At 37.9% G+C, this 25860-nt stretch overlaps 1 protein-coding gene across 1 annotated transcript in view; it reads left to right on the plus strand.

Annotated features, from left to right (window-relative positions):
- SLC45A2 (solute carrier family 45 member 2) overlaps positions 1 to 25860 on the plus strand; it is a 1296083-nt gene that overhangs the window by 650246 nt on the left and 619977 nt on the right. The window contains exon 5 of the mRNA XM_044070238.1: positions 24602 to 24725. Coding sequence (XP_043926173.1) covers positions 24602 to 24725 — 124 coding nt within the window. The remainder of the gene's footprint in view (positions 1 to 24601; positions 24726 to 25860) is intronic.

Below are 25860 nucleotides of genomic sequence, written 5' to 3' on the forward strand. Positions count from 1 at the left end.
CTAAGAGGCAGAGAATAAATAAATCAACACAGGATTCAAATAAAGGAGCTGCTAAATCTAAAGGTGAGTCTGTTCTCTCACTAGATGACCTTAAAACAGCATTACAGCCCTTGCATGAAGATTTCAAATTATTCTCAGACAAATTAAATTAATTTGGTTCTAATCTAGACCAAATTACATCCAGAATTAATATTATTGACAAGAAAACTGAGGAGAATTCAAAGCAAATACAAGATTTACAAACCAAGGTAAATACAAATGACAAAATTATTAGTGACTTACAGCAAAAAATAATAGACTTAGAAGCACGCAGTAGGAGAAACAACATTCTAATACGTGGCATTCCAGAAAAGTTTGACCAAGTACAACCACCAGTCATACTAACTGAGATTTGTTGAACACATTACTGAAAATAAAATCTTAGCTAAAGAAATCATTATTGAAAGAGCTCATAGAGCATTACGAAGATCACAAGATGAGGGTGTTCCTAGGCAGATTTATGCAAGGCTACTAAATGCTGCACATATTACCACACTCCTCATGGCTGCAAAAAAGAAAAGTAACACTTCATGGAGAGGTCACAGGATTACAATAGCACAGGATTTAACCCAGCCCATTAAGGCTCAAAGACAAGCTCTAGCTCCTTTTTGTGCTTTGTTAATCAAAAAAAATTACGCTTCCAGATGAAATACCCAGTCATCCTCTTCTTCAGCTATGGGGATCAGAAGTTCCTAATACACTCTGCAGATGAAGCAAAAAAAGTTTTTATGCAAGCTTTCAAGGAACTACCTGCTTAACTATCTATACTGTTAAAGCTAGTAAAATAATATAATCAAGATAATACAGTATATGCTTAAAAGCTATGAATTACTATTAAGACTAACAAATAGTATAACCAAGATGAATACACCTACAAAAACCTATCTCTGCAGGCTTTCTAACACTGCTTGTTTGCTTGGGCTAAAGGGAAGTCTCTGTGTTCATCAGTGGCAGTGATAAACATTGAGCAGCCTGCCTGCCCCTGTGGGAGTGGTTACTGCCTTGAAACTGTAGTTTTATTGGCCATTTTGGGTCAATTCCAAACTCCTTGATCTCCCTCTCTTAAAACCCGATTGCCTCATGGTTTTGGCGTCTTTTCGGACTTGTTGGCTGTTGGTGAAGCACCCACCAAGAGGAGAAAACGCTGAGAGAAGAAAGGAGCCACTTTTGAGATTTTAAGTATTTTGCTTCAGATTATTTGTTATGTTTTTCTGCATTGCCGCCTACTTTTGAGCATTTTCTGGCTTGTTAAACTTGATTTCTGTGTTGGTAACTGTATTTAGTACACAACCTAGAGCTGATTACTGAATTTCCTGCCTGCACTTATTTTTAAAATTGTTTTTTTTTCCTTAAATCTTGCATTTTAGCTGTCTCTGGCCTAGCACTCAAGTGTGGGGTCATTTACTGCACTGTTCTAACTTGTTGATACTTGTGAACCTCTGCTTTCCTTAAAAAAAAAAAATCTTGCTTTTTCCCCACTTTTCTGAGATTTAAAAAAGTTCAGTTACAGATTTGCTGTTCTGAACTGTTTGTAAGTTTCTTGGAGGCCATTGTTTGCTTGGGCTAAAGGGAAGTCTCTGTGTTCATCAGTGGCAGTGATAAACATTGAGCAGCCTGCCTGCCCCCCTGTGGGAGTGGTTACTGCCTTGAAACTGTAGTTTTATTGGCCATTTTGGGTCAGTTCCAAACTCCTTGATCTCCCTCTCTTAAAACTCAATTGCCTCATGGTTTTGGCATCTTTTCGGACTTGTTGGCTGTTGGTGAAGCACCCACCAAGAGGAGAAAACGCTGAGAGAAGAAAGGAGCCACTTTTGAGATTTTAAGTATTTTGCTTCAGATTATTTGTTAAGTTTTTCTGCATTGCCGCCTATTTTTGAGCATTTTCTGGCGTGTTAAACTTGATTTATGTGTTGGTAACTGTATTTAGAACACAACCTAGAGCTGATTACTGAATTTCCTGCCTGCACTTATTTTTAAAATAGTTTTTTTTCTTAAAACTTGCATTTTTTCTGTCTCTGGCCTAGCACTCAAGTGTGGGGTCATTTACTGCACTGTTCTAACTTGTTGATACTTGTGAACCTCTGCTTTCCTTAAAAAAAACAAAAAATCTTGCTTTTTCCCACTTTTCTGAGATTTAAAAAAGTTCAATTACAGATTTGCTGTTCTGAACTGTTTGTAAGTTTCTTGGAGGCCATTGTTTGCTTGGGCTAAAGGGAAGTCTCTGTGTTCATCAGTGGCAGTGATAAACATTGAGCAGCCTGCCTGCCCCTGTGGGAGTGGTTACTGCCTTGAAACTGTAGTTTTATTGGCCATTTTGGGTCAATTCCAAACTTCTTGATCTCCCTCTCTTAAAACCCTCTTTTGCACGGGTTTGTGTGTTTTTGCGCATAGCAAAACATCGGGCAGCGCCACCTAATTGGGTTTAAACTATTCCTGGCTCCACAAAGTCTGCTCTTCACTTTTTCCCTTAGAACTGCTCTATCTCTCAAATTAAACACCATATTCTCATTCTAAGGCCCCTCACTGGTCCAAATAAGTAATCTTACAAGTTAGCACTAATAAACCATAAGCACTACTTACTCTTATACTCTCTATGATTACCTTGTCCCATATTGGTCCATTTTAAATCAGTTCCCTATATTACTCTAGCATGTCCAAAGGTCAGTCAGTGGTTTCCTCCCCAGTCCAGATGGTGAATCTGGGAATTTTGAGGCAATGTTACAACTGTCTCATGTACATGGACAACCCTCTCCTCCTCCAAACAGGTTCAAATATATGTGAGAGATGCAACCATATAGCCAAACTGGAGGCTGAGCTCTCTCATCTCAAAACTGGTGTAACCAGTCAGGAGGAGAAGGTAACCTCACACAACACAATTCCAGTATCACATAGTCCCACCACAACAGCGAACCAAACACATAAAAACACAAAAACATACTCGGAGGCTCTAAATAAAAATCTACCTAAGCAACAGAGACCTCCAAAGCAGACATCCAAGCAAACGCTACCCCAAAACAAAACACGTACAACACATAGTACACAAAGTCAGTGTGCCAAGCAGTCACAACCCTTAAGGCTGAATAACACACCTGATACTCTTGTAATAGGTGACTCTATTGTCAGACACACTGACGTCCCGCTCACCAGGCTGAATAAAGAGAAGGTCACAGTGAGCTGCCTGTCGGGCGCTAGGATCCGCCACATAACGCAAGCACTCAGCTCACTCCAAAGCAAATACAAATATGACTCAGTCATTGTACATGCTGGCGTGAATGACCTGAGACATACCTCCCTCGACTACATGAAAAGAGATATAGAGGAGCTCTCTGATCATGTAGCCCAGGCCGGTATGACCCTGACCTTGAGCAGCATCTTACCCTCACCTAGAATGATGCCACAGTATAAAGACAAAATGATCGATTTTAACAATTGGCTAAAATTCTGGTGTCATTCAAAGGGGATCCAGTGTCTGTCAGCCTAGGATGACATGCTCGACAAGCCACATTGCTTCGCTAGGGACTGCTTGCACCTGTCACCCCTGGGCTTTCGGATACTGGCAAAGGCTCTGGCCACCCCCATAGTGCCTTTTTTAGGCAAGGCTCAAAAGTCAAACCCACCTCCATAGACAGCACAAGGAACAAGAAACTAAGGGTAATGCTGCTAAATGCCAGAAGTCTTAACCTCAAGATGCATGCACTCAAAGCTCTCCTCAGTATGGAGAACATTGATATCTGTGCAGTGACAAAAACCTGGTTCAAGGCTCCAGAGAGCACCCCAGCACTACCAGGTTATACCTCATATCATGCTTTCCGGCCCCAAAACCCGGATCGAACCACAAAAGGAGGTGGAGTTTCCATATTTATCAAGGATATCCACACCTCCAGGTTAGTGGCATTGCACGAAGTATCGGAGTCCATCCATGTGCAACTGACAGTGGGCAAGCCTGCTTTTCAGTTTATAGCATCCTACAGACCACCCTCTCAAAGTCAGGAATCCCATTCGGCTTTCCTGAAAACATTGGAGAACATGAAGATCTTTCAGAACACCATTATATTGGGCGACTTCAACTACCCTAACATAGACTGGGAGCATTACTCAAGCCCCAGCACCTTAGCCCAAAGGTTCCTGGAATTTATAAACTCAAATGCTATGGAACAACTAGTCACTACTCCCACAAGAGGGGAAAACATACTAGACCTGATCATTACCAACATGGGGACTCCATGCTCCATACCAGAAGTATATCCCGCATTGGTAAGATCAGACCATAAATTAATTTCACTGGATATCCACATCCTGACCCCACCCCCATCTCAGAAAACCACAGTGAAAAACTTCTCAAAAGCGAACTTCACACTTCTCAAAACCAAAGTGGAATCCTTCAAGGCCCCAGGGCCAGTGGAAACTACAGTCCAAACTGCAGAATCCTATATAAACGCATTCTACGGACACCTCCAGGAATGCATGGATCATGCTATCCCAAACAAAATCAAGACCCAATTATCCAAAGGCAGGCATCCAGTCTGGTGGACCCCAGCCACAAATAAACTGTACAACAGAAGGAGGAAGCTACTACATGATAGAGCAAAATCCCTGAAAGGGAAGGCATCTCTGATCAGTACTAGAAAAAAATTACGATCCCTCATAAAATCATCCAAGGCCAGCTTCGAGAGAAAAATTGCACAGGACACTAAAGACAATCATAAGGCTTTTTTCAGTTATGTTAGGAACCTGGGATGCAACTCCCAGACTTGTTCTGAGTTGATTCTAAACGACAAAAAATACACTGAACCCACAGACATCTCCAATATCTTGGCAGACAGGTTCAGTGCAAACTTCTCCGCCCCCTCCCCCCCAAAAGAGCAAGTATCTATCCCGGCAGAGTGCAGCCTCCCAAACATCTCTGATGCTCAGGTGAAGGCCACCCTCTCCAAAGCAAAAAACACTGCTTCCATGGGACCAGATGGCGTCCCGGGTTGTGTCCTACATGAACTCCAAGAAGAACTAATCCCTCAAGTAAAACTGCTGTACAATCTCAGCCTCACTACAGGATATGTGCCCAAAGAATGGCGTACAGCAACAGTGGTCCCACTCCACAAAGGTGGCACCTCTGCAGACCCTGGAAACTATCGCCCCATAAGCCTGACTAACCTAGTCTGCAAGGCTATGGAGAGGATCATCATGGAACTCATAAACAAAGACATTGGGGACCTACAGACACTAGATCCTACCCAATTTGGCTTCGTCAAGGGCAGATCCTACCTTTTGAACCTGGTCGACTTCTTCGAAACAGGCACCAAGGCCATAGATGAAGGGAAGGTAGTCCACACAGCCTATCTGGACCTGGCAAAGGCATTTGACACAATACCCCACTCGGGCATCATAGATAAGCTATCCAGCCTAAATATAAACCCCTATGTCACAAGATGGGTCACAAACTGTCTCAAAGACAGAACCCACAGAGTCAGAGTTGCTGGAGCCATGTCAGACTCAAAACCGGTCACAAGTGGCGTCCCACAAGGTTCTGTCCTGGGACCTCTCTTGTTCGGTATTTACTTTTCTGAGGTACAGGCCAACATGAGAGGACTATGGCTCACCAAGTTTGCAGATGACTGCAAACTGGGCGCCATAATCAACTCTCCAGCTGACACAAACATCCTTCAAAAAGGTCTCGCAAAGACGGATAACTGGTGCCAGAACCATGGTCTAAAGCTAAATGCCAAAAAGTGTATAGTCATACCCTTTGGCAAAAGCAATGTGCCCACAAATTACCACATAGGTGGTAACCCATTAAGTACATAGAAAGTAATTAGGGATCTGGGGACCCAAGTTGATAGCAATCTCTCATTTGACAACCACATTGCCAAAGTGGTTAGAAAGACCTTCTACATAGCCCGCCTCATCATGAAAGGATTCACATCTAGGTAATCATGCCCCTTTATTCATCCCTCATCAGGCCCATCATAGAATACAATGCCCCCTTTGGGATGTACCTTACCCGACACCTGCAACAATTAGAAAGACCCCAAAAGTACCTCACCAGGAGGATCAAGGGACTCAAACAGATGCCATATGCTGCTCGGTTAAAAAAACTCCAGCTCTACTCAGTTGCATACCGCCTACTTCGAGGCGATCTATGCCTGACATATAAAGCTATGTCCAACCCAGAATTAATGGACATGCTCCACCTCAGTAAATCTAAATCCCTTAGAGCCACGCACTCGAGGGACTTGAACCTCAGCACAGAAATAAATAGAACATGCTGGAGGGACAGATTCATAACCCAGAGGCTCCCTTCACTCTGGAATAGAATTCCAATTCATGTTAGGCAGAGCACCTCACTGACTCTCTTCAAGAAGAATCTTGATGAGTGGATGGGGGATCGTAGGTTTGTCCCGGGGATTACTTCGTGTCACTATTAGACAGAGGCACAGTAAACTAAACTTTAAAAAGGGCACAGTATACTCAAATCAAGGAGTGGCGTAAGCCAAACACAATCGGGCTAGGCTTATAAATGCCCCAGGGTAGATAGTCTAGAATGAACCTATGAACCTATGAACCTAACTGATTCTAACTTACCCTGTCATCTTCCCAGCTTATTTTTACCATCATCTGGATGTCCTGGCTTTTTTTTGCTTTTATTTTCCTTTCTAGCTCTTCAGCAATATGTTGGCCCATTTGTATCAGTACACACGGCTCCCTGTGGCCTGTTGAGGCCTTATTTAGAGATCCAAAAGGTTTCCCTAAGCTCCCATGGCCGTTTCAACATTCCATTACCCAGAATGCAACAGGAACATCAGCCGATGACATCACGAGGTCGGAGGTTGCAACAGAAGAAGAAGCAGTGCATTTCTGGTAATGCTAATATCATGAATTAGAGCTTAGGGAAGAAGAAATGGATCTAAAACAACACTTTCTGGACACTTCAGGATGGGGGTAATTTAAATGGACTATAAAGGATTCTGGTCAGGGTAATTCAGCAGCCTAATCTTATGTTTAAGTAATGAATTTATTACAATATAGGTTTTTTCTAGCAGTACAAATACATCACTTTGTCAGAAGTCTTTCATATCAAACTGAATAGTAGCTGCCATCTGCTGGTCATGTTGCAAAATACAATGCCATACTTCAGACATGCTTTTCTGTGCCTTTCAGTTTTTCAAAAACAATATTTTATGTGTTCACATTTAGTTTTCTATTTAGTATTTAGGTGTGTGTTTAAGTGCTCATTGTGAAAGTGTTTGTGATACAAACTCAGACTCTGTGAGTAAAATAAAAAGCCTATGCAGTTGTCAAAAGTTATTTAAAGACAGCTACAGACAATTGTTTGTTTAGTAATCCATTAGTTTGCTTCACAGCTGTGCTACCTTTACTGAAAATATGTCTTCAAGTTTGAAATTTATCTGTTGTTGCTTGGTAACACAAATTAGCATTTTGACTACTTTCACCGTGATTTAATCACGATTCATGAATCATGATGTTTTAATTCTATACTGAAAGTGCAGGATATGGACGGCTTGTTCTTTCTCTCAATGAAGGTGGATCTACAGAGCTAGTGAGCTTGATATGCTGTATGCTTGTGCTTGGATTAATTAGCCGGCTTGCTAAAACTTGCTCACTTTCTAAAAAGGCTGGCTAAACTGTGTTTTTTTATTGGTTAGCGATGATATGTGAGTTATGTAGTTTATTGTGAACTGCATTTAGTGAAAATCCAATTATCTGCTTAGGTTGTCAATTAATGCTCTTGTTTTCCTTCTTTAGTCCTATTGTTATGTAATTTTGTGTGTAATGCATATATAGTAAACCCAGCTAGATATCTAGATAGGTAAAAAATGTATTTACATTACTCAGAGCTATTCTGTTTGTTGACGTATATATTTAACCTGTATTTTTTTCTTGTTATAATTACCCCCTTCATTAACTCCCTTTAGAGCAGTATGCTCAGTTAGAGCTTATCTAAGTTGACTGTCCCTTCTCCAGACAGGAGACCAAAACATAGTATTAGGTTATAATGGCACTTACTGCTATGCCAGTTATAAATAGAACATGCGTTACTATTTGCCGTAATGGTTATTAATAGCTCTGATTATAAATTGTTTGGTTTCAATTGCTTAGTAACCTTTATTGTCTATATTACTCCAACCTCACTTGCCTATTTGCAGGGGAATTTTCGAGGTCAATAATCCAAAAAAAAATGCTGTATGTATTATGTTCTTATGGTGGTATTGTTTTATCTCCTTTAACTCCTGACTCGATCGTCACTTTGCCTTTAACTGTCCATTCTATGTACATATATTTTTCAATATTTTTTAACATTTTTGGGAGTGGCATGATGGTGTAGTTGTCCAGTGTTTGTTGGCGCTTGGACTATTGATGTTAGTTTATATGTCTCCCTGCTCTGTTCTTGTATTATTCTTCATAAGGGAAAATATTTAAAAACAGATCACTTGTATCTATCTAAAACTTTTTCAAAAATGACTCAGGGAGACAGGTGGTTAGGCATGGGGTTTATGGTAAGGAGCATGGATGCCAGAATACGATTTACTACCACATTACACTTTCTATCATATATAAAAAATGTGTTTATTAATTGCATCGTCCCTGGTAGGGCTTTTTTCTTAGTTTATCCTAGCATATATCTACGTTTTGAATCTAATTATGATGATTAGTGTGAATTCCTGGAATGTAAATGGGCTTCAAGAAATCAATAAAAAGAAACTAGTTATGCACCTGATTTTTCAGGATACATCCAACATCATCTTTTTACAGGAGACCCATATGACAAACGTTCAATGGGATAATATTAAAAAAAGAAATTGGATTAAACTTGTGATATCAGCAGGGAATAGTCCTGCATCAAAAGGCACTGTAATAATAATTTAAAAATCCTTTCCTGGTGAAGTGCTAAATACTAAATTTGACCCAAATGGTAGATGGTGTTTATTTTCCTGCTCATACCCTCAGGTAAAATCCCCTTTACTTTTCTTAAACCTGTATAGCCCTTGTACAAACCAGCACTTATTCTTCTATGACATACTTAATCTACTTCTTCAATTTCCTGATCATCTTTTCATTATTGGTGGTGACTGGAATGCGCTCATGGACCCCTTGAATGATAGTTCAAATAAAAACAGGAAACAGCCCTCGCAAGTAACTGCATCTATTCAGGATTTGATAAATAGCTTCACCTTAGTTGACCCTTTTTTAATATTTGACCATGACAGAGAGCTAAATAAGTTCACGTTTTATTCGGCTTCACATAAAGTCTGGTCCAGAATTGATTCTTTTTTGGTCTCTGATATCTTTTCAAACAAAATTACAAACCTTGCCCTTGAGGCTAGATGTATATCTGATCACTCGAATGTCTCTCTTTGTATTAATCCCACTCACCACCTGAATCACAATGGTAGTAGTCCCACTTGGTCACTAAACAGTAACATTCTTAAAAAAGAAGATGTTCTGCAGGAAATTAATGATGAACAACACAAGTGCCCAAAATGAAAACAAATCCAAATAAATGCACCAAAGGTAGAAGCAGCAAAACAAGCAGCAAGGTGAAGTAAACAAGATGAAAATAGCGTATCACAAATATTTATTCTCCGCTTTTGTCAACAGACTTCTTCAGAGTGATAAAAACAGAACAAAATCACGTGCCTTAAATACTTCCAAGGTTAATTAATTATTCAATCAAATAATAAAATTCAATCTATACTCAAATTAAACATATTCATAACATTATTTACATAAAATGTAAAGATATAAGGTCGCTGTCCTTATTAATGTGTAATTGACGATGTTTTAAATAACATTTCACATTTATAACATCATTTAAACCAGGAGGGGAATCAGATTTTAATCTTATTTGCCAATCAGTCTCTCTTTGCTGTAAATAATTTTTATAGTCACCATCCCTCATATCTCTATTACAAACTTCTAAAACAGAAAACTAAAATTTTTTAAAATTCAGACATACCAAAGTATGCTTAAAAAGGGCATTAGTGTCATCTCTCTTTTTAATGCTATAAAGATGTTCCCTAATACGTGTTTTTAAATGCCTAGTAGTCATTCCGACATAAAATGCCGGACAAGTTGACCATAAGGCAATATAGATGACCCCTTGTGTACAACAATCAACATAGGTCGGCACTGCAAGGGTCCTATTGATAGAACACACTGAGATGTAAGGAACCAAAGAGATGTAACGACACATGTTACAATTGTAACAGCAGTGCATACCTTTTTTTTTCACTGAAAACCTTCACATTGCCACTGTTTTTGTTCTCCAAAATCTTCTTTAAATTATAGTTGTTTCTATGAATAAAAAATGGCTTATCTCCTAATATATCAAGCATATCAGAATTCCCTTTAATGACCCTCCAATTCTTTTCTAACAGATGTTTAATATGTTGGGAGTCAGAATTCATTTCCAAAGAACAAGTTAAACCACAATTGATTTCCTTTCCATTATTAATAATATTGATGGTGGTATTTGAAACCATATTTAATAAAGGTGGATAATACAATCCACGCTTCTAGTGAATTTCCCCAGCAATATCTGTCAATAGGGACCTGTCGTACCCCCGATCTAAGAATAAAGAGGTGATGAAATCAAATTCATAGAGTAAATCTTCATCCCTTGAGGTCATACGGCAGGCTCTAATGAACTGTCCCCTCGGGATGTTTCTCATCATGTGTTTAGGGTGTCCACTACGGAAATGCAAATACCCATTACAAAAGGTTTTCTTCCGATATATGCAACTATGAAACCTTTTTTCATGTGTATCCCATCATAGAGAAACATCTAAAAAATTCACACTTAACCCAACGTCACCAATCACAAATTTTAAAAAAGAAGATAAAGTGTTAATCTCTGACAAGAAGGTATCAACAGTTTGTTGATCACCTTCAATAATAAAAATTAAATCATCTGAACGGAATAAAAGAAATATTGTATTTGTTTGTTAAATGAGAAATAAATTGATGTTCCCACCAAACCATAACTGTGTTAGCATAGGAAGGGGCTGCCGGTGACCCCATGGCTACACCTCTTTTTTGTCTGTAATAGGTTCCATCAAAAAGAAAAAAATTGTTATATAAAATAATATCCAAAAACATACAAACTGTGGAAATAGTATTGTTATTAAACCGGGATCTAAAATTGTTATATAAAATAATATCCAAAAACATACAAACTGTGGAAATAGTATTGTTATTAAACCGGGATCTGTTATTATTTTCATTTAAAAAATTCCGTACAGCTTCAATTCCTTCATCGTGGGGGATACAAGTAAATAATGAGATTACATCTAAAGTGAAAATAATGTGTTTACGGGATGACCCCAGTAAACACATTATTTTCACTTTAGATGTAATCTCATTATTTACTTGTATCCCCCACGATGAAGGAATTGAAGCTGTACGGAATTTTTTAAATGAAAATAATAACAGATCCCGGTTTAATAACAATATTATTTCCACAGTTTGTATGTTTTTGGATATTATTTTATATAACAATTTTTTTCTTTTTGATGGAACCTATTACAGACAAAAAAGAGGTGTAGCCATGGGGTCACCGGCAGCCCCTTCCTATGCTAACACAGTTATGGTTTGGTGGGAACATCAATTTATTTCTCATTTAACAAACAAATACAATATTTCTTTTTATTCCCGTTTTGTAGATGATTTAATTTTTATTATTGAAGGTGATCAACAAACTGTTTATACCTTCTTGTCAGAGATTAACACTTTATCTTCTTTTTTAAAATTTGTGATTGGTGACGTTGGGTTAAGTGTGAATTTTTTAGATGTTTCTCTATGGTGGGATACACATGAAAAAAGGGTTCATAGTTGCATATATCGGAAGAAAACCTTTTGTAATGGGTATTTGCATTTCCGTAGTGGACACCCTAAACACATGATGAGAAACATCCCGAGGGGACAGTTCATTAGAGCCTGCCGTATGACCTCAAGGGATGAAGATTTACTCTATGAATTTGATTTCATCACCTCTTTATTCTTAGATCGGGGGTACGACAGGTCCCTATTGACAGATATTGCTGGGGAAATTCACCAGAAGCGTGGATTGTATTATCCACCTTTATTAAATATGGTTTCAAATACCACCATCAATATTATTAATAATGGAGACAGTAAGGAAATCAATTGTGGTTTAACTTGTTCTTTGGAAATGAATTCTGACTCCCAACGTATTAAACATCTGTTAGAAAAGAATTGGAGGGTCATTAAAGGGAATTCTGATATGCTTGATATATTAGGAGATAAGCCATTTTTTATTCATAGAAACAACTATAATTTTAAGAAGATTTTGGAGAACAAAAACAGTGGCAATGTGAAGGTTTTCAGTGAAAAAAAAGGTATGCACTGCTGTTACAATTGTAACATGTGTCGTTACATCTCTTTGGGTCCTTACATCTCAGTGTGTTCTATCAATAGGACCCTTGCAGTGCCGACCTATGTTGATTGTTGTACACAAGGGGTCATCTATATTGCCTTATGTTCAACTAGTCCGGTATTTTATGTCGGAATGACTACTAGGCATTTAAAAACACGTATTAGGGAACATCTTTATAGCATTAAAAAGAGAGATGACACTAATGCCCTTTTTAAGCATACTTTGGTATGTCTGAATTTTAAAAAAATTTTGTTTTCTGTTTTAGAAGTTTGTAATAGAGATATGAGGGATGGTGACTATAAAAATTATTTACAGCAAAGAGAGACTGATTGGCAAATAAGATTAAAATCTGATTCCCCTCCTGGTTTAAATGATGTTATAAATGTGAAATGTTATTTAAAACATCGTCAATTACACATTAATAAGGACAGCGACCTTATATCTTTACATTTTATGTAAATAATGTTATGAATATGTTTAATTTGAGTATAGATTGAATTTTATTATTTGATTGAATAATTAATTAACCTTGGAAGTATTTAAGGCACGTGATTTTGTTCTGTTTTTATCACTCTGAAGAAGTCTGTTGACGAAAGCAGAGAATAAATATTTGTGATACGCTATTTTCATCTTGTTTACTTCACCTTGCTGCTTGTTTTGCTGCTTCTACCTTTGGTGCATTTATTAGGAAATTAATGATTATCTGCAACAATTTGATGCAGAATCTTGTTTATCCACCATCCCCTTAGATATCCAATGGGCTACGGCCAAAGCGGTCATCAGAGGAATACTCATACAAAAATCATCTTATTATAAAAAAAAGAGAAATTGTACATCAATAACCTCAACAATGAGCAAAAAATGACTGCTGCACAACTACAAAAGGATTTTTCTCCTGAACTGGAAAAGAAATTACATATGATACAAAAAAAAATGTACTCATTTCACTTACAAAATCAATCCTTGGTAGAACTCAAACTCCTTCACAGATATTCGAATGGGCCAAACCCCCTCCAGAACACTAGCTGGACTCATAAACATCAAAGAGGGACCAAACTATATTAATGAAATAAAATACAAAGGGAAAAACTTATACAGTAATGAAGATATTGTTAACTCTTTTGTAAATATCTTCACTGAAATCTATAATCCCCAAAACCAGACCCCAAATGAAATGCACAAAAAATTCCTAAATGAGCTATCTGCTCCAAAATTATCCTTCACAAAAACACCCTTCTAAACAGCCCCATAACACTGAATGAAATAATGCTAGCTATTAAAAAGCTTAAACCAAATAAGGCGCCAGGTCCTGATGGCTTTACAGGAGAATTTTATAAAACTTGTAGTCGTCACCTTTCTAAAACTCTCCTTGCTATGTATAATTATATCATCTCGAAAGGGATTACTGATAAGTATATGAACAATTCGAAAAAAATATTCATCTCAAAACCAAACTCTGACAAGTCCAACCCTCTCTGCTATAGGCCCATCGCCCTTATTAACGTTGACATCAACATCTTATCTACCATTTTTGCTAATAGAATTCAGAAAGTTATAGCTACAGTCATTTCTCCTGAACAGTTGGGATTTATGAAACAGAGGCAGCTGTGTGACAGTACTCTTACCTTAAACACATTAATGTTGTTTCTAAAAAGTGATAACCACCCACGTTATGCACTCACCCTAGATGCTACCAAAGCCTTTGATAACGTTGATCTAAACTTCCTTTACCTAACCATGAAATTCTTTAACTTTCCTGATCTGATTATCAACACTATTAAGATGCTTTATAACAATGCCTCTACTTCCCTGTATATAAATAAAACCTGATCACGCCCTATTAAAATTACCAATGGCACTAGGCAGGGTTGCCCACTCTCACCTTATCTTTTTAATTTATATCTGGAACCTTTCCTTCTCTGGGTTAAACAAAAAACTTATCACCATATCCCAAAAGTCTTCAACATTGATATACATTATTCGGCATTTGCAGATGACCTCAACATCTATTTTGAGCTTCCCAACACCGATCTTCATAAAATTCGAAATTCTATTAATCTTTTTGCTGAGGCTGCTAATTATAATTTAAACCCTGCTAAATCATCTATTTTTCCATTAAACCCTGCAAACCATTTAGAATATTACTTCCCCCTGTCTGACATTCCTCTCAAATATACAATTAAATACCTAGGAATAAATTTCCACACCCTCACCAAGAACAAATAAAAGCAAACCCATATAGAGTCTGGGATCAGATAAATAACAATCTAACTAGATGGAAAAACATCAATCTTTCTTTGCAATCAAAATCTGCTATCATTAAAATGAATATTTTGCCTAGAATCCCTTTCATCTTAACTCCATCTTCTTAAACATTCCAAAAATGTTTTTCAGAAAAATGGAAACCACAATCTCAAAGTTTTTATGGTTCCCCAAATCAACCAGAATATCATACAGGAATCTAATTACCCCAAAGAGCAAAGGCGGTTTAAGTCTCCCGGATTTTAATTTATATTACGACATCATTAATGCTAGCCGTCTAATTCAAATAGCCTGCTATGACCCCTCTGCTGAAACTTGGTACCCAACCTGGATCAAAATCTGGTGCAACTATATATATTCGTTAAAACTCAGTCCATATGCTGTCCCTTTTCTTGCACCTGATGGTGACTACAAGTTCAAGATCTTGCCTACACTAAAGAACAAAATTTGCATCTTTCAAACTCTGATGACCTCCTTAAATTTACACAATACTATTCCCATTCTCCAACCTATTCACCTAAACCCTAACTTAAAAATCAATAATAAAATGATCGATCTAACAAACTTCCCTGTTGTTAAGAAAGACATAGTTTAGCACTTCTATAACTCTAAAAATGTTGCTGAGGTCAAAGCTTTATTTGGTGCTCCTAACAAATATGATCCCATCTTAAGGCAAATTAGCTCACTTATAAAACAAAAATTCTCTTACTATAGAGTGAGGGAGCAAGACATTACAGTATCACAATCTATCATTAAATCACTCTCCCTACGGAACAAAATGATTTCGAACACCTATAAACTTGTGTCAAGCATTAAGTATAATCATTCACTTCTATTTTCCAAATATTGGGACAGTATACAAGGAGAAATTTCTATGAAATCTAAGTGCGAAGCAATCAATAATACCCTGAATTTAACCCCCTTCAAAAACCTAATTTACACTCAGCTTATGATAAACAACAATTCCTACTATACCCCAGCAGTCTTACTGAAATTTGGATACAATAAAAACCTAACCTGTCCGTTCTGTTCCCTATCACACATAGATATACTTCACATCTTTTGGAGCTGTAAGAATATTTACAAACTTTGGTGTTCTCTCAGAACTCAGTTGGAAAAATGGGATATGAAAAAACCACATTCTCTTGGCAAACTATGATTTTAAATATTATTCCTAAATCTCTTAAGCGTATCCATCGCCACATCTGTGTTACAGCCTGTGCCCTTCTCAAATATTTTATAGCCAAGAACTGGGTCAATCCCTCAACAATAGCTTGGGAAAACTTTACATCAATGGCAATCAAATATATATCTGCACATAAGTTATGCAATAATAACAAAAAGAAAAAAGAATATTTTCAGAATTACTGGTGTAGACTTTTTGACCTAATCCAAACTAAATAATCTTCCAAACTGTGGGTGTCTAACACTACATTCCAGGAAAGCCTCCATCAGTATCATTTCTGGCCCTATAACCATTAGACATTGTTACCATCACACGGTAACTTTTGATTTTACAAAATATTGTGTATGGTGTAAATATGTTGTAAATATGGTATATGGTACATGGTGTAAATAGTTGTTTTTTATGGTTATACCCTCCTTACCGCTTTTCTTTCTTCTTCAGACAGTCATATATTCTTCCTTCCAAGCCACTTTCCATTTGTATCCCTAGCCTTTGACTGTAATAGGTTATTGGGGGTCTTTACTGCTTATATTGGTCTCTAAGATGTAAGCTTCCCTGTAAGATAACTGCTGTGTTCTAAATGCATAGTTTTTGCACTGTTACATATATACCTATACTTTACTGCTTCCCGCAATGACTTACAGTTTTTCCTTTGTATGTTTGAAAAGTTTGAAAAATTCAATAAAAATATATTTGGAAAAAGATGTATTCTCCTCATGTTTCAAAACTTTCACTACATTTGGACCTTGTGAGGAAAGCAGATATGTGCAGTCCCACGATTGCGGATCCATACATGTAATCAATTTCAAGGAGGCCTATCACTCCTTCAGAACGGGAATATAAAAAGAAAAAATGCTACAAAGGAATCACAAACCAGAATTTATTACATCCAAAAACACATCAGTTTAAGTGCTTTCGCTCACTTTGGTAAGGAACTTTCTTTGAAAGGTCTTTCAATTCCATTTACATTGTTTCCCAATTTTCTATAAAACTTTTCTGAATCATCAATAAATTACTTATTTTCTAATTTTCCTTTATATTTATCTGCATATTTTTTAAGTTTTTTCTGCCTGTGCTGAGATTTTTAATTTGTTATTTGTGACAGTGCTTGATAGATCCTGGTCTGTTCTAATACTGCGCATTGCTTTTATCACGTCTATCTTTCTTAGTATTTTTGTTGATCTGTTCTCGCTTCTGTATTCTTCTAACAGTGACACTTCTTGTCTTGATTGCTTTATAGTTTTCTCTGTTCGATACTTCCATGATGGTATTCGATTTCTCTCCTTCCTTTCCCTCAGTACCCTGTGTTCTTATGGTTGAACTTTGTCAGTTATTAATTTAGCTGCACAGTAATATATCCTATTTACTTCTGTTATATCACATGGATCTCTATGGACAGTCGTAATTACTGTGCTCATTTGTTTTAACAAACATCTGCATTTTTGGCTTTTATTGACCTTCTGCAATCTATTTCTTTCATTGATCTTAATATGTCTATCTATAGCTATTACATTTATTTATTTATTTATTTTATTTTATTTTAATTTTACATTTATTGACAGGGATAGTCCGACTGGATGCATGTCCATTTTCAATGGAGGCCCAGGGAGAAAAGCTCCAAGGTAAACAGAAACATTAAAACATGTTACAAATATAATTTTGACAAAGAGTATATAAGCAAACAAGAATAAACATGTTCCACAGGTTAGAGTTAACCCCTGGTGAAAGTCAAGGGGAAATTAAACAGTAGCTGATTAATAGATTTTAGACATTCTAGAAGAGAGTTAGCCAGGCTTGCTACAATGACATTGCCAATTTTCAGATGTGGTTTGAGTCTAGTTTTAAATTGACCTAGGGAGGAGAGTAAAGTAATGTCGGTTGGACGTGAGATCCAGGATCTGCCTACAGAGTTTGCAAAGAGAGAGTCACCAGCTGCATTGTTAATTAGTAGTCTGTTAGAGGATCTAAGCTGTTGCGGATTGTAATAGGGGTTGATAAGATTTTTAAGTGCAAGATTATTATCCGGATTATAAAGGATTTTATAAGCTATGATCAGTTGGTTATATTGAATTAGACTGGACAGTTCCAGCCACCCAAGCTGGTTAAGATGGAGGCAATGATGTGTCCTAAAAGGCATGTAGTGGCAATCCTGGCGATGTGATTATAGCAGGTTGAGAGTTTAAGTACAGTCTTGTTTAGATTAGAGAGTAGAGGGGATGCATACAGAAGTGTTGAAAGAAGGTGAGAGCGAGCTATGGCAATTTTGGCTGGAGGGATTAGGAAGGCTTTTATTCTGTAAAGTGCCCCTAGTTTTTTATTGATTGTTTTGATTGAATGGTTTACATGTAGGTCGAATTTTAGATTGTTATCTATAATGACACCTAATAGTTTTGTAGAGGAGTCAGGGGAGATTATTGTGCCATCATTTGCCTTTATGGTAAAAGTAAAAGCAGGAGACCTTTGTGTTGGTAAGAATAACAGCATTTTAGTTTTTTTGTGATTTTAATATCAGACGATGTTCAGAAAGCCAGTTTTCTATAGTGTTAAAGGTGGACTGGGTAGCAGACCATAAATCTGTTGGAGATGTGGTGGAGCAGATCAGGGTGGAGTCATCAGCGTATTGGATACAGCTGACTTTTGGGATGACAGTATGCAGGTCGTTAATGAAGATGGAAAACAGCAGGGGCCCTAGTATAGAGCCTTGTGGTACTCCTTGTGTTAGGTAGTAGGTTAGAGAGTTTGTTATGCCAAAGAACAGCCCGCTGTCTCCCATTCAGGTGTGTATTAGAAGTTGGTGTGTATTAGAAGTTGGTGGTCAACCATGTCAAATGCCTTGGAAAGATCCAAGAAGATGGTGGAGGATATGTGATTGTTGTTGTGATTATGGTTTATGGTGTTGCTGAAAGTAGGGCTGAAGTAGTGCTGTGGTGTGGATGGAAGCCATGTTAGGTGTCTTCCATGAGGTGATTCTGGATTTGGTGGTGCATGAATTGTCTGTGAATGCATTTTTCCATAATCTTTGCAAGTGGGGATAGTATGGCTATTGGTCTATAACTGGAGAATTCAGTAGAGCTGCCTCCTTTATGAAGTGGGATTACATAGGATATTTTCCAGATGGTGGGAATTCTAGCTTCTGCTATGGTTCGATTAATTAGTATTGATACTGGATAGGCAATAGCATCAGCTGATTTTTGAAGGTATTTGGCGGGGAGTTGATCAGCAGAGAGTGTGGTGGGCTTTAATTTTTTGATGAAGGTATGGATAAGTGACGTGGCCACTGGTTGGAAGCTGAATGAGAGTAGGTTTCTAGGGGTGGTACTTTTAGGGCCAGGGGAGCTAGGAGGTAATTGGCTAGCTAGGGCTTGAATTATCTCAGTAAAGAATCCGTTAAAACTATCTGAAACATCCTCGGGGGGGGGGGGGCTTGAATTGTCTCAGTAAAGAATCAGTTAAAACTATCTGAAACATCCTCGGGGGGGGGGGTTCAATAGTAGCAGCGGGGATGGGGCTAGAAGTTTGTCCAGGATGAAGTAGATTATTCAAACCTGCCCAAAACATCTGAAGGTTGTTTTAATTTACTGTCTGTAAGTTGTAGTAGTATTGTTTTTTGTCTTGTAAAATGTTTTTTTTGGTTTCGTTCCTTAATTGCCTGTATTTAATTTGATCATGGGGGTCTTTAGTAGAATGCCATAAAGCCCATAATTTGTTTCTACGTGTAATTTTGCGTCTAGACTCTTTAGAAATCCATGGTGCAGTTTTTGCTTTTGTTCTCTTTGAACGAGCAGGTGCATGCAAATCTAGTATCTCAAGAAATTTGTTATTAAAGTATACAACTGCCTCCTCTAAGGGGGGTGTTTTAGAATAGACCAGTTACATGAGTTAAGTTCCTGTTGCAATTTGACAGGGTCAAAGTCTTTTTCGCTTCTAACTTTTCTGAGTAAGGGTTGTTGGGGATTAATGGTTTTGTACTTAACTATATAAGTGAGAAGGTGATCGCTTAGGTCATCGGGGAGGGTACCAGCGGTGTACAGTTGGGGGTAACTTTTTATGAGTACCCAGTCGAGTATGCTTTCTTTTTGGTTGAGTTTACCTAACCTGGTAGGGGTGGAAATGATTTGAGTAAAAGCATGCAGGTTATTATGGGTTGATGGGGATTTTGAGGAACAGGTGCCCCAGTCAATGTTAAAATCCCCGAGTAGTATGGTTTCTTGGGGGTAATGACATGATAGCTAGTGCAGGGTGTCTTCAAGTGTAGTTGTTGTTACCTGGGGGAATATATATGCAGATGATATTAATGCATTTACTTTTGCTTAGTTGCAATTTAGTGGTAAGAATTTCGGAGTTATTAATCTGAGGTGGTTGTGTTACATCTATGGTCACATTTAACTCAGATTTATAGAGTATAGCTACCCCACCCCCCTTCCTGGAAGCACGATCCAGCCTGTGTATGTTATATGCAGGTGGTAACACTTCATTGTCTGTAATGTTAGTTTTAACCAGGTTTCAGATAGACAGAGAATCTCAGGGGAGTGGACAGCCAAGAGTGCATGCAGTTCATGTACCTTGTTATTAATGCTTCTAATATTGAGATGACAGACTAGGAGAGAGTTAGTTGGTCTATTGATTGTAGGTTTGTAGCTTAGGTTACAAGTAGAGGGGGTTATATATCAGAAGGGGATGAGCCAGGGTTGGGGTTTATATCACCACCAAGTATTAGGCTAGGTCTATACTTAATGATAAGCTTCAGGAATTTATTTATAAGTTTGTAGTAGTGTCTGCATCTAGGGCTAATGTGCCAGGGGTAGGTGTGTTGATAGAGTGAACAAGATATTGAGCAGGACCCAGTATTAAAAGTATGGTTGAAGGTGGGAAGATTTACAGCTGGGGTGATAGTATGGCCCTTTGGGACTTTAATTCCCATGAGAAACTGATTTTCATACAAGGTAAGGAGGTATGGGACCAGCAGGAGGGGTAGTAGAGGGGAAATAAATCATTGTTAGGGATACAGCTAGTGTGTTAAGGAATTGTTTTTCCTGGTGATACAACACCAGAAGAAAGTGTGGAGGTAACTATGCTGGTAGGGGATGGGAGAATGTCAAATAAAAGCCGATAGGTGCTAGTAAAATATAGATAGAGGAATGGGGGTGTGGTGAAATAACCAACTCCTCTCTTAGTTCATTTTCTTCCAAAATGAGGACACATTTTTTGTTTTCTATTTCCTCCGGGCATTATATAGAAAATTCTATAGCATCTTCCTGTGGCACATTCTCTTCAATTTCATCCTGTGCCATCCATTGCTCTATCAAATGGGAACTCACTGGCCTATCAGTCCTCAACATTGACTGCATCAGTTTCCACAGTTTCCTGTTCCTTCCCTTGCTGTCTAGCGTCAAGTGAACATTTATACTGGGTTCCTGTGGAAGACTCCAAAATATCTTCATATGGCCTCTGACCAATTGCTGCCTGTTCCACTGGTTTCCCCTTAGTTTGGATATCTACTGCTCTATCCTGTTGTTGTGCTTTCTGAATTAGATTTTCTACACTGAATCCTTCACTTTGCAGGTACACCATAACCTCAATTTCTATTTGTTAACTTCTCCATTACTAATCTCCTTTTCTGCTTTTCCTCTTTGTCTTCTCATTTTTTTATATTGTAAAGTTTTCCAAGTCCTGATTCCTTTGCCTGTATTTCCCTTGAAATGTCTTTGGTGCTCTTTTTGTATTGGCTAGTTTTCCTTTCTCCTTTGCATAAACATTACACCATAGTAAATCTCTTTTTCTTTCCCATGTCCACATTTCTTCTTCAGATGTCTCCTCATCTTCCTGCTTCTCCTTACTTTTGGAAGTGAAGGATTTGGTGAAGAAGGTCTAACACAGGTTACATCACAACATGATGGAGTGAGTCATATCTCCAGAGTGCCACACCATATGGAATGGAAGATGGATGCCCTTTCTTTTCCTTGAAAGAGGATTTTTTTTATGCTTTCCTTTCTCTGCTTCTAAGAGTCCTGCAGAAAATTCAACTGGACTCCCCTAAAATCTTGCTAGTGACTCCTTTTTGGCCAAGATAGCATTGTTTCCCCCTCTTAATGCATCTGCCAAGGGCAATGCCCACAGGTTACCACACTGGTTGGAACTCCTCACACAGGACAAGGGGTCTCTCATCCATCCTCACTTGTCCACTCTTCATCTGACACTTTGGGTGAAAGGGTTTTGATCCTTTTCAGGCTCCTTTATTTCTGATGATGTACTCACGGTTTTACAGGAGGCAAGGAAACCCTCAACTAGAAAATCTTATACATCCAAATGGAAAATATTTTCTATCCGGTACCGTGCTTGTAGCCATGGCTCTTTTTCAGTGGGGGTCCCATTGGTCCTGTCCTAGTTGTTGAGTTGGTCCAGTCTGGCTTGGCCTGTTCTTCTGTGAAGGCCCATTTGTCAGCCATTTCTGCTTGCTTGCCCTTGAATCCTCCCTTGGCTTCATAGTTTGATGTCAAACAATTTCTTAAAGGCCTCCTGCATTTTAGACCTCAAAGGAAACCTATTCCTGCTTCTTGGGACCTTAATTTTGTTTTGGAAAAAAAATTGATTCAGGCTCCTTTCTGCTTCTTTGCAACATTGCACCTGGAAGACTGTCTTGTTGCCCAAGATAGTAAATGAGTTGTCCTTGAATCAGTCACAACTCCCTTCCTTTTTCTCTTCTCCTTGGTCTGCAAGTGAGAGTGTCTTGCATACCTTGGATTTGCACAGAGAGCTCAGGTACTATTTGGATAAAACTAAGGCCATTCATAAGTCTGACGAACTTTTTGTTTCATTTCATCCCAGGGCATTGGGTTTGGCTGTTTCTAAGAAACTTTCTCCTCCTGGATATCTAAGGCCATTTCCTTTTGTTATTCTTTTCATGGCACATCTTTGTCTACTTCTGTTACAGATCATTCCACTAGGGTTGTTGTCTCTTCTGTTGCTTTCTTCAAGGGGTTGGACACCAGTTCCATCCTTGAAGCTGCTACTTGTCTTCAGTGCATACTTTTACTAAACATTATAAGTTGAATATGGTTTCTAGGGCCAGAGCAGATTTTGCTAGATCCATTTTGTATGGGTATGTTGAGGGCTGGTTCTCAGCCTTCCACCTCCCATTCTATTTTTTGAGCTGTTTTACTTTCCCTGTAGTAAAGAATACTGCAACTGTGATATAGAAAGACATAGTACAGTTGTGTAAAATCTTACATTACAGTAGATGTTTTTCTCTTCACTGTTGCAGTATTTGCTCCCTCCCTCCAACCCCCTCTTGTTTGTTCTGGTTTTTGCTTTGAATTCCCTTATGGCTGAGGGTCTCCCCTTTTTCTTCTGCATTATCTTTTTCTGGATGTGTATGGATTCCTTTGTACTATGGAGACTGTTTTCTGCTGGTACAATTCAGCTCTGGATAACTTCATCCATGCAACCCTTTTATGCCCTATGTTCTGTACGGGGAGCATATGTGTGGCATATGGTGCATGCAGGATCATAAGGTTTTGGTGTACTGGCCAAACATCAGGCTGTCCTAGATAGGACATCCCTATAGTAAAGAATACTGTAGCAGTGAAGAGAAGGACATCTACTGTTGTGGTAAGATTTTGCACAACTGTACTTTCAGATTAATATAAGTAAAAGTGACCATTTGTCCTTGGATTCTATCTTTACTCAGTAAGTATGAATAGAGTAGACATGGCAGCTGAGGGAAGGCTTGATTCATCCATAATTTCCTCCTTCGTTTGCACAACAGTTTGCACTAAGACACTAAAACAAAAGCTAAGGTAGGCTTGTATTCATCTGAGTCGTGCAGGAGTCAGGCTATGGTGCCATATTTTTTCTCTATGGAATGTGATTGGATGTGTTGTGTTTATCACATGGAGCTACACATTCACCTTCTGAAAATGTCACCTAATGACCTTGTTAGAGATTCCATACTTCTTTGGAATTATGAAGTTTGCCACTAAATCGATAGTTGTCTTTCATCTGCTTGTTCTTTATTTCTTTATTTTATTTATTGAAGATGTCATCAGCCAGGCAGAAGCCCACACGTAAGTGTGCCTGTTTTTTTTAAGGGTGACCAGGGAGGATTGCACTGGTTAAGTGATTTACCCCTCAAATAGCAGACATACTTGTTTAAGGAATTATGCTTTGGTAGACAAAATATCACTCATTTGCAGCACCTTGCCTTAACTCACTTTGCTTTGTTACCATGATACTGCAGAAAACACCTATTAATAACACCTCATTAAGAACACAGTATACATCAATAAATCTAATTGGCAGAAAAGTTCTGAATTCCTCAGAAGTTTGTTTAAGCTCACTTTGTATAATCAGTCCACTTTTACAAAGCCATAAAACAGGAGTTTTCTGACAATATGCTACATTTGTGAATTCTTTGGATGTGCATAAAAACATATTATAAAATTAATAAAATTGTATGACATACTGTGAACATTTTTATAATACTGTTTGATTGCTATGCTGCGTGTTGCCTGTTTTAAAGTTATATATGAAAGTGACTTGAGCGTCCTGGTAATATCAGTATTAAACCTTTTATGTGTTATTAGTTTCAACAGCTGATGTTATTTCAGCAGTAATATCCAGTATATTCATTCCAGGAAATATTTTGACTAAAATGATGGATTTCTTTCCTGAGCTGTGTTTGGTTCATTGTTCTTGTTTTACAGATAGTGTATCATGGGGACCCATATGCAGCACACAATTCAACAGCTTATCTCACCTATGAAAGAGGAGTAGAGATAGGATGCTGGGGTCTCTGCATCAACGCTATGTCTTCATCTGTATATTCATGTAAGTGCATTTCAACAATTTATTACTTAGTGTCATATAAATATCACCAGTTATCATGCATGATTTTTCTGACTGGTTAAGTACAGCATAGTGTAAATGATGTCTACTGAAACTGATGCCTTAACATTTAATAGCTGTGTATCACGTGTGAATGATGTTGACTTGGTGTCTCTGAAAAAATACCTCAGGTTAAAAATGTTGTGTTCAGCTGTAGTTGAATGATAAACAGAATATTCCAATAATAATAATAATAATTACAATAATAATTTAAGTGTTATTTTGAGATAGGTTGTTGGAGTCAAGAGTTTCAGCTAAAATATTTTATCCTTCATGAAATATTCCTTCCAGCACTCAGTATCATGGGACAATGCTGTTAAAAAGAGGCTGTGCTTTAAGTGTCCACATTGTTAATTGACTTTCCTTATGCTGCTGTCTCTTATCTCAGTAATCCTGCTCTTACCTTCTACCTGATTTACCTTTCTTGACCTTTTTCCAGAGTAACTTTCCAACAGTTTGCCGTGCAGTAACATGCAGAGAGCATGCTATGTGGGTAGTCATCCATGTTCATTCCTGTTTTTTTCTGTTATATTTTGTACCCACTGTATCCTTAGTCTGTTCTTTGGCATGGGATTGACATTTATCAAAATGTAGTGCCATAACTACATCTTTTGTGAGATAAACCCATTTACAATAGAATTGTCTTTGCTTTTGTTTCCCATCATGCACTTGGCTTTTGCAATTAATATTAAAGTTCTTCAGCTGTTGATCAATAAGCTTGTGTTGTTCTTCAAGAAATTAGCCTATTTCCAGGTACCAGAAGATTGCTGAACAATTTAAAACAAATCCTTTTTGTTAGGGGAGCAAAATGACTTCCTTAGGAATGGTTAATATATGATAATTTGTAAACAAGCTCCCAGTCACAACTGATTGAGAGCACACTTTCACTAAAACTCACATGCTTATGTCAAAACATGCTTTTGTAGGGAGCATCCTTCTCCTGTGTCTTATTATTAGGAGCTTCATGCTGTGGCCCCTTTACTCACATATGTTAATTCTATTGTCACACAACATTAGGAAAAGGGGAAACTGAAATTATAGTACTCTGTGGTCTCACAGCAATAATGCAGTGCTTAAC

This window comes from Protopterus annectens, chromosome 1.part0, assembly GCF_019279795.1.
Source record: "Protopterus annectens isolate FY-2018-M chromosome 1.part0, PAN1.0, whole genome shotgun sequence".
NCBI lineage: Eukaryota > Metazoa > Chordata > Ceratodontiformes > Protopteridae > Protopterus > Protopterus annectens.